This window comes from Patiria miniata, unplaced genomic scaffold (assembly GCF_015706575.1).
Source record: "Patiria miniata isolate m_02_andy unplaced genomic scaffold, ASM1570657v1 HiC_scaffold_14, whole genome shotgun sequence".
NCBI classification, from domain to species: domain Eukaryota; kingdom Metazoa; phylum Echinodermata; class Asteroidea; order Valvatida; family Asterinidae; genus Patiria; species Patiria miniata.
In genome coordinates this window covers 5,835,353-5,845,996 of record NW_024037052.1, presented here as the reverse complement: position 1 = coordinate 5,845,996, position 10,644 = coordinate 5,835,353, and the positions used below count along the sequence as shown (strand labels likewise).

Genomic DNA, 10,644 nt, shown 5'->3' with positions numbered 1-10,644 from the left:
AAGTCCTTTTGTGGCTTGAGTTGATCGTCTTTTGGTAGGCAGGCTATATTAAGGCTGTTACCACATATCCGGTTCCATTGAACGGGGAAAGTTTAATAGGTCTATTTTTGATTTTCGAAAGTATGATGTCATCCGGTCATGATTATGTGCGCGATGCGATTTCGCTCATTGTGTGAACGAATTCAGCGAATCGTTTGGTAGGGCAAAATATCATTTCACGTTAAAAGTGTGCAGGGAAAGGTACTCGGTTGGCCACAAATCAAGCTGTATACGCTCTCAATTGGAAACAAGTTCACCATCTCCTCCGGAGAGCAGTCGAGAATACCGTGTGCTTGGAGGCAGCCGTTGGCTGTGATTCGTAAAACCTCAACTACGAACTTCAAACGCGAAGCACGAGAACTTGGACGTGAGAGCAGGTGCCACACGCATAGCAAGTTTACCCTGGTGACGAGAACCACAAGTAGGCTACCCTCTCCAATTAAAAGCCGCGAAAAGCCCAATCAGGCAAACGATAAAACACGGCTACAACTCATAGATGTTAATGGTCTGACTTAAAACTGTTGACGAGACAGCACAAAACAGATTATTTTGTGGACGAAACTTGCAGACGTCACGAATCGTCAAGTGACATGTTACGAGGAGTCGCAGTTGCCTTGGCCGTGACGGTCCTCTGGGTGTCGGGGGGCTTTCGCGGCCTGGTCTCGGCGCAGAGGGACAGTCGAGCTTCGCTGGAGCTTGTGGACGGGGGCTACGTGAATCTGCTGATCGGCATCAGTGACAGGGTTCCCAACAATCCAGCTCTGCTAGACCGCATAATGTTTGTCTTCACCGAAGCTTCCAAATTCCTGTTTCAAGCTACCAAGTAAGTTGAAGCATTGAGCAAGGAAACCTTTTTTTCCGCAAAGATTTTAAGAATTAGTCTTCAAGAAAAATATCTTTTCTGACTACTTATCAAATCTCTCTTTCGTTATTTTTTTTCTTTTGTTTTTGTCCAATTACACATTTATTTGTAGCCCATTATTATCTTGAGTGTCCCTCTGCCCCCACAATGGCCGACTTCCAGTAATTTATAAAAAAAAATTGGCTTAGGTAAAATTTATCGTCACAATGAAACTTCGGAATGTTCACGACTTTGAAGATATATGTATACCCATAATGAAACCACGTTTGCTTTTCATGCATTTTGTTCGCTATGTTTCTAGTAATAAAACCACTCAATTGAACTCCAAACAAGAATGTTACCCGTTGAAGCTCAGTGTACTCCTTACGAGAAACTGAAAAACCACGCACCACCTTTTGATCACAAAACACGATTTCGTTAATAGCACTAATTATCCCCCAAATCGTTCAGTGACTGATCATTGGAAATCAACTACATTTCTTGAAAAAAAATTTCAAAAAGACAGCAAACCTGACGAGCTATTTAGAATCAGTACGATCTTTAACCCAAGTAGTTTTTTTGATAAAATATAATATATGAAACTTTGTGAAATTCCCATAATTATGTAGTCTATGCACAGCAAGAGTCTATGATCAGGGGCGTAAATTCCGGGGGGGGGGGCCAGACACACACACTTTTTGACCAGGCGGGATGGGCTATTTAATCATTCCTCCCCCTCCTCAATCTTTCGTGATGAGAAAAAATGCGAATTTCGAGGTATTTTTCGAAGATCCCAACAACCAAAATTTGTTCAAAAGCACTGAAAAGTGGACTCCGAGAAACAAAGTACAAAAGCTTTTGAAATGCGCGATTATACATATTGATATTCATCTATATCCTGAAAAGCGCCCCATTTGTGTAATGGGTGTCCAGCCCGCCCCCCCCCCCTTCGAATCTTTACGGCCGGGTATTTTTGGGTTTTGGTCATCCCCCATTCCCCCCCCCCCCCACCCCACCCCACTCACCGGCACGGATTTACGCCACTGTCTATGATAAATTATGCGAGCAGATTAGAAAAACAAGACTGCGTCTTGACCTCGAGATTTTGACCATCTAGTGAGCGCCTTTTATCGGGTATTCCGTAACCCATTGCCGTATTACAAAATCCATGCATGCAAATTGACCAATCAACAGCTTTGTCCACATTTTTTTGATCGAATGACGCCACAGTTTGTTAAGACTAATTCGATTGGCTGGAGCGCGGGGTCGCATACAATTTACACGATAGACGTTAATTCGCACGGTGGCTCTATACGTGAATGTCTGATCATGCTTACACTATATAGCTGAAATGTTGTGTAGCGTAAAATGTTGCGGAACTCGCCCAATGAATTGTGGCGTAAGTGGACTTAGGCCCTACGCCACAGACAGTTTTAATAATTATAATTATATGTGTGCATGCGCATAAATGGTCTTGAGGCAATAATTTTATGCGAAAGCGGTCCATTGAAAATGTACAAGGGGTTTGCTTTTTTGTGAGAAAAGCCTCTAAAATCGTTATATGTAATAATGTTTTTGTTGCACGGCAATTTGGTGGTTGGTACCCCCAATCACACAGGTATTTTTTATTCACTCTAGCGGAAAAGTGGCCTGCTAATTTCCTTCGGCCTCATTGCGCACGGGAGGAAAGCAATTTATTAAGTCTTTATTTTGTGCATACAAAAAAAGACTTAGGCTGCATGGTATTACCTTTGACGATTTTAGAGGCTTCTCTGAAGAAGGAAAAAACGACAAATCTTTGAACAATTTAGAAATAATGACTAGAATGTTTGTACCATTGAACATTTTCAATGGACCGCTTTACCTTCTTGCCTCAAGGTCCACACATGCATAAATTATCATTTATTATAGTGAAAAGGTCAATTGCGTATTAAAAGTCGTGAAATTGGAAGCTGCAGACAGCAGACGCACCATACCACCGCACACGCATCGTATGCATAATTACCGTATTGTGTCAGTGTGTTGGTACCGCGCTGAAACAGTTCCCTTATATATAGTTGTATAGTACCTGGTGGCCTAACACTTCAGGGAAACGTACGTTTCCTCTTTATTGTTTTTCTTCTGGAAATTTTAGTGTTTTATACATTATGTTAAAAGCGATTGTGCAACATGTTGTTTCCTTTAATCACTTCGACACTACATTTTACATATTTCCTTATCAGGCATTCTGTAGCCATTTCCTTGTCCTCTGTCAAATTGGACACATTAAACCTTCTTCTTTGTTTAAATTAAGGCAAGAAAAGAGATTCATGTATTCCAAATTTGTCTCACAAGGTTAAAAAAAAACATTGCTCAATGTCGAAAAAACAAAAGTGATATAGAATTGTGGATCACAAAAACGGACGACAGACTAAAAAAACATATAGATAATGTTTGAGGGATCACGTAATGTGTTGTTCTGTTTGCGGAGAAAATACAGGGACATGCCCGTTTTCTATTGCACAACAGACCTCAGGTTCAGAATACAAGGCCAAATTTGTGCGCGCTCTTTCATGCTCTATACTTAAAGGTACAGTAGACCATTTGCAGCTATCCAAATTGACAAGTAATCGACCAAATTATTGTCAAAAAGCTTACTTGGTTTAAAGATAGTAACAGGGGGCGGCGGAACCGGGGGGGCTGGGGGGCACTCCCCCCCCCCCCCCCCCATTTTCCCAGGCCAACAAAAGTGCCCCTCTCGTGGTCATAATGTGCCCCCTCGAGATGAAAATAAAACTCCCCCTCAAACGCACACATGAAAGCAATATGATCGCGCTTAAAAATGTTCTCTCTTGTGCGAAAGTGCAGGCTCAATAACACAAATACCCAATGTGCATTCACCAGATTGTGCTCCTCTCGAGATGGAAAACTGCCCCTCGAAAGCACAATAGTGCCCCGCTCTCAACATTAACACTGTGCTCCTCTCACGATGGAAAATTGACCGGTAAAAAAGAATAGTGCCTTCACACGAATAAAATGGTCATACTGGCCATCGAAGCAACAGCCCCTCTAAAAACAAATGGTCCCTTTGCATATGCCTAACTAGTCAAATTCAAGGGCGGACCCAGAGAGGTTACTGCTGGGCATGTGCCGGAGGCCGAAGGGCTCTCTCAAGTGAAAACTTACCTTATTTGAGAACAATCAACTATATTGAGACTATTGCAGGAATAGACACTGTAATTTTTGAGTAAGGGAATTAAGATTTTTTTTAAATAATTTTTAACTCAAACATTTTTAAAAGGGTATATCAATGTTATGTTGTTCCGGGTATCATGTATTCCCTGCAATATGAAAGAAAATAATTTCACAATTGTCTCCTTTTTCACACCGACTGAAGGTGCCCTTTTTTCTGAGGAAGTGCCCCTTTTTGGTGATGTCCCCCAGTTTGAACTGCGTTCCGCTGCCGCTGGATAGTAATGACACTAAACTCCCTGTAAAATGATTCCTTCTGTCATGCTGTCATTTTGAAGAAAATCAAAGGGCCGGGGTCAGCATGGTGTATGTTCGAACAGACTGAGACAATGTAAATGATGTTATGCAAACTGCGTTGGAAACCATCCAATCGAAATTTTGAAACTATCGAAATCTTTCATGAAAATTTATGAGTCAATTCACAAAACTGGCCCCCTCTTTCTGGATAACATGTATCACGTTTCCCGATCGGAATAGACATTGCTTATTTACCTTCCAAAAGCGTCCTGTCTTTTGTGTCATGTTGATATAAAATAAAATCCGGCAGTTTTTCAATTTATTTCCTGTACGATGCCTGTAGAGATAAACATGCGTGGAGTATGCGAGCTCGGAGGTACTAATCAAATTGCGGTAGGCGGGAAGTGGTTTCTGTACGATGAGCTGAACTTTGCTATTCATTGATAAGGTTGTGACCTAAACATCCACTGAAAAAAAGTAGGTAGATTTTCCAATAAACTTCAAGCTGATTTAGGCCTGTATGATAATTTCTTAACACCCAGTCCCCAAAAGGAAAACATTCACTCCTGATTGACGATTGCTGCGCACGTTCACTTTATGATGTGAGGGCCACTTGTTTATGTTTATTTTAATGCGCTTATCCTTATTTTGATCCCGTACAAGGTTTTACAATTTTGCGGTGGAAATATTGTTCTTCGAATTCTTTTTGCCTTTGCAGCAGTGGAATGGGAACCAGACAATGGAACTTCAATTTAAAGAGTAATCTTAAATGTATATATTGCCGAAAATGTGATAGATCCTCCAGATGTGTGGATTCTTCTCTTGTCTGAACTCTAGTAAAAATGTATACTTATAGTCTGCTGACTGTGAGGTTCATTACCGTTTGATAACATTAACAAGAGAGGGATGATTTTGTCTACTAAGGTGTTGTTAGAAAATGAATTGAAGGCTTTTGTCATTTAAGTACTGCGTCGAGAGTCTAGGTAAAAACTTGAAATGATACTTAGCTTGTTACGGACTAATATCGTGGTATTAAACAAGGGGAAGAATATTAGCAAACTCCATCTATTTGATGGTTCCTTTCAGGAAGCGTGCCTACTTTAAAGACATTCACATCCTGGTTCCGGAGAGTTGGGAAGACTCGGCAGAGTATTCCATCGTTACTTGGCAGCGCTTCGACCAAAGTGACGTCCTCGTCGACTTCTCGGGAGCGAATAAGACAAACCTTCCGTACACGAACAGATCAACACCGTACACGAACAAGGCAACACCATGCGGAGAACCCGGGCAATTCATTCATCTAACTCCGGAATACATACTATCGCAGAGTATTGCAAACCCCTATGGACCTTATGACAAGGTGGGGGGAGGTTCTTAGGCCAAAAAAAAAAGTCTCCGGTTTCTGGTATGGAGCTTGCCCAAAAAGTGGTGCGGCGACGCGGCTTTTTTTTTTTTTTACCTGATTGTTTTGCTTCAAATGTCGGCTGATGACTGCAAATGGTGCCCGACTAAACTTAGTGCAAATATATGGGAGTCCAGAGAGGCCACATAAAGCTTATTATCGACCATAGCCCAATCTAAAAACACGTTAAAATTGTGCAGCAGCAGGATTCTAGTCAAACCAGTGAGTTTGGCGGTTTTGAGACATCATCTTACATTGAAAAAAAAACTTTTTCATTTTGCCGACGCGCATGGCTACGGCGACGCGCGCGCATACCAGAAACTGGAGACTTTTTTTGTGGCCTTATCATAATTACGATATTTTTCCCCTTCATCTTAAAAAAAAAACCTTTGTTAAATTTACTTCGATATTTGGGTAGTTGCTCACTGGATAGTCCTTTTTTGACACATTTTACATAAAGTGCGATTTGAAGCGTTATGGTGGAGAGTAGACCGGTATAGGCCTACGCATTTGGAAAAGGTTGAAGAGTAGAAAAATCTATATTAAAAGGGAGTGGTTCTACAAAGAAGAACCAGAGGTGTTCAGTCGACGTTCCGGTCAGTTTGCTACGACCGTCACACATTTGCACGTTATTTAGGAAATAAAAGTATGAGTAGCTAATCTTGCAACATATCCGACGTGACAGTCCCTAAACTCAATGGACAGCTCAATTGAAATGGCTATAAGTCGTTTTGGGTCAAGTTGTCACCAAGTTAAGAATGTGGCGATGTATAGGGTCTGAGGTTGAACCCAGCCGGGATATAGTTCTTCTTGTGTTCTTGAACATGACAGTTCGTTGCAATGGCTTCCAACGTGAAGGTCATTATTGGTATCCAATGAAAGTTTGTTGAGCTGCACACGATTGTCGGTCGCGAGTAAATAAAGGTGTCTACGATTAAAAAAAGAAGGCAAGACTCTAACTGAACAAATATAAGTCCTTTAAAATTGAAGATATTTTTTGCTGTTTTTCTTCTTCTCTTTCTATTTCTTTTAACTTTTTAAAAAGTTGTCTTTCATCTTTCAAGTGTGACAAAGTAAAAAGAAATGGATATTGAATGACTCCGTCAACTTTGTCATTTATACGTCCGATAACCGGCCGCCGCGCGAGGGCGTTATCACGACCAACCAATATCGCCCACGAGCCTGTCAGAACAACGTCTAGGGTAGCAGACCAGTAAATAAACTTCCATAGACCCCAATGGTAAATGCTCCCACTTCAAAAATTCGGGAAAAATACTCACAACTCTCCAAGGTGTTCGAGACACACATCAAATTAAAGCTTATTTCATCATCTTTCATTTTCTTTTCAATTTTTGGGGGATCAACTGATGACTTTTAGGAGAAATTTCCATCTGAAGATGATCAACCCTGAAAATAGTCCTGAAGCCCATCGCCATTTTGAAAAACGATGCCTACACTCCATTGCAAAGTAGAGCGCTTTTAGGGTCCAAATTACATCAAAATTACACAGAACTGCAAGCTCCCAGTCCTGTGCACGGTTTCCACCCATATTTTTTACAAACCCTCAAGTTCATGGCCCACAGCATGCTCAAATACCGAAGATTTTGAGGGCATTCAAATCGTGATTTGGCCGGCGCAGGCAATTTCGGACCGATTTACTGGTCTGCACCCCTAAAGCACTTGCTATTGGTTGTGTAATGCGCGCGCAACTGTTTGGCCTAATATATGTAGCGCGCAATTTGAAAAATTCATAAGCAGTTCCGAAGCAAACTCTCAAATTTCTTCCAGTAGGTTAAAAAGGTGCAGCAAGACTTTTGTGCAGTTTCACTGGTCAGCTCTTTTGTCGTGTGTAGTATGTGTGGGACTGAAAATGGACCGCAATTGCCTGCAGAAGTCGCGCATGCCCACTTATTTCCCCCATTTTTCAGGGGGAGATTTTAGCAAGTGCTCTAGACGTTGTTCTGACAGGTTAGTGGGCGATATTGGTTGGTCGTGATAGCGCCCTCGCGCGGCGGCCGGTTATCGCGGCGGCGCGGCGGGCTATCGCGCACAAACAATAATAACGTCTAGCCTCTAGACTAGCCGCCGGCACCATCCCAACTGGGACCCTGCTCTGCCAAACAACGGCCGGGGAGGAGTTACCATCAAGATGACCATAGAGCCGCGGTTGACAACATGGATTTAGGCAAAGGAGTAGGCAAAGAACGGATGGGGAGACATAATTTCACGTCAAGTATAAAAGTTAAACAAAGTTAAAAGTGGCAAATTTTAATAGTATCAAATATGTTAGACCTGGGCAGCTCTATAATACATTAAGTAATATACATGTACATGGACCAACAGCTAGTTCGACTAGTAACGCAGTTTTGCTGAGCAATGTGTTGATAAGTAGATTTCTGTAGCCCGCTGTCCGCACGGGTCATAATTTGGTTAAGTTGACAACAGTCTCCGTGAAGTTGACAACCGTCTCCGTTAGTTTTATAAAAAAAAAAAAAGTCCCGGAGCGAACACGGCTTTAGTGTGAATTACTGATGGGTCCAACTTCGCGGGCGCACTCATGATGTTTTTTATTTACCTTTGATGTGAACAATAATTCACCGTTCGGCCTATGTGTACACAAAAACAATGTGGGGTACCAACGAAATTAGAGGACGGTTCTTGCGCCGAAGTATGCACCAAATTCTTACAGCTTTGGACTGCGTTATGTTTTACAGTGAATGCTCTAGTTTCTCAAAATCTGGTTTGTCAAAAATCTATTAGCTATTTTTATGACATAGCTAAAAGAAATTGCTGTATTTATCCCGTAGCATTTATTTACCCTTACATAAAGCTGTATTAATCCCGCATTGTATTTATCCCGTATACTGCTGTATCTATCCTGTAGTGAAAGCGTCACATCCTTATACACACATGCACAGTTGCCCGTAATGTATACTGGCTTTATTATGCATGCATCGACTGATTAATTAAATGTTGCCATCACTTTTTAATAATTTTATTTTTTTGTAAACTGTAATGCTTCTTTCTTTTTCTTCTTCTTCTTCTTTTTTTTTCATAACAACTGCTTATTTGTAGTTCACTGTAGCTTAGTCTCAAAGTCAGGAAAAATGCTTTCCAAAAATAGAAAATGTGTCTGAAAATCTCGTTTCATGGTGACGGAAGTTATTGAAAAAAAAAATATCGGTGCGTGTTCCATTGTGCACTTTTAACTAACAGTGAAGATGAACCACTATATTTTAGTTACACAGGATGTCTAAAAAAAAAGATACCCATTATTAAATGTAAATGCTCAGACGTCCATGAATATGACGTAATGAACTTAATATCATTGGGTAGAGGACATCCGGTGTTTTTTTTTCTATAATAGCCTCTTTCTTTCTGAATTATTCAGTACATTTCCGACAACTTCATTTAAAAATGGGTATCCTTTTTTAGACAGCCTGTAGAACTAGCTAGAAATCTTGGCTTCCATTCTACCATACCACTGTGCTTTACATGCAGTCTACAACTTCCGTACAACGTCCGGTGACACGGTCTCACTTCTCCGGCGTGCTAGCTTCTCCGGGTGGATTCGGCGGATAATTGAGCACGTTACAGTGCACGTTACATGAGCACGATTCATGCTCATGTGTCCACTGTGCTTACTTTTCCTAGGGCTGTTGAAGTCTACCAAGCCCATTAATAACACAGTGAAGGGCACCCAAGAATGTGTTATGTAACACTTCATGTGAGTCAAGTCATTCCGTGGTCTTGCAAGCATTCTGATTTGTGTTCCGAGCGTCATGCATGTGTGTGTGTTCATGGAACCATGGAGCAAGGAAAACGTGCTCCATGATGGAACGAACTCCTTGGTCCGTGTTCCTTGCTCGTTCGTGGTCCATTTTGTCTTTATTATTGCAACCATGGCTTAAAATAAACGTGCATTTCAAGTCTTTTTTGTTATTGGGAGTTAATAGTGGATTGGACTGATACCCTGTAACCATTCATACAAATAAGATCTTACGTGCACAAGTACAACCCCGAGGAATTCGGCACACTAATACAGTGACGAAAATGTACACTACTGCGCAATTTTGTGCATGCGTGTTGAAGCGAAATTTTCCTTTTGGAGAAGCTAGCACGCCGGAGAAGCGAGACCGTGACACCGGTTCGCGATTTTTTTTTTCCATACCACATACCACATACTATAGAATTATGCTGGGAGGCCCTATATATGCAATAAAATAACGTTTAAAATTACCACATCGATCGTGTCACTGCTGTAGTGTCATGGATACTACATTGGATTACAAACCCGATGGTGTGAGTTCGATTACCATTGGATGCTATCTTTTTAAATTTCTTCTTCTTTACTTCTTTTTTTTTCTCTTAAAAATGTTTGATAGTCATTTTGGAACATTTTTTATGTTACCAATATGTGGTTTGGAGGATTTTTTTTGAATAAGTCCGAGAACCTGACTTGTAACTCAAAGTGCTTCAATATACGCCCAACTGAAAGCGAATACGTGGTGTGGAAAAAAATCGCGTCCGGTTCGCTAGCGATGTCGTGCTCGATTAAATAATGTTCCCATAATAGGCCGGTTGAGGGAAAATTCTTTGGGAACTTTTTTTTCTCAGAAACGTTTTGGAAATCCAGGCCAAATCAATCCAAACAAAACTAATAACCTTTCAAGGCGAGCCCTTGGTCTACCTAATCTGTTGCGCACATTCTTTTGTTAACCCTGGACAAAGGCCTTTTGTGGCTTGGTTTGGTCATCTAAGGCTCTATACCAGTAGGCTCTATACCAGTAGCAATAACAGACAGATCTAAAGATCGCGGGGAAAGTTTATAATAGGTCTACTTTTGGAAGTATGATGTCATCACCCACTCTGAATATGTACCAGCTTGCGCATG

The 10,644-nt window shown here is 41.2% G+C and overlaps 1 protein-coding gene across 1 annotated transcript; it reads left to right on the top strand.

Moving 5' to 3' along the window:
• The first annotated feature begins 203 nt into the window (after window positions 1-203).
• LOC119721762 (calcium-activated chloride channel regulator family member 3-like) lies at window positions 204-5,755 on the top strand. The gene is made up of 2 exons (XM_038191723.1): window positions 204-862; window positions 5,435-5,755. The coding sequence occupies exons 1-2, from the start codon at window positions 630-632 to the stop codon at window positions 5,724-5,726; spliced, it is 525 nt and encodes a 174-aa protein (XP_038047651.1). The 5' UTR covers window positions 204-629; the 3' UTR covers window positions 5,727-5,755.
• The last annotated feature ends 4,889 nt before the right edge of the window (window positions 5,756-10,644 follow it).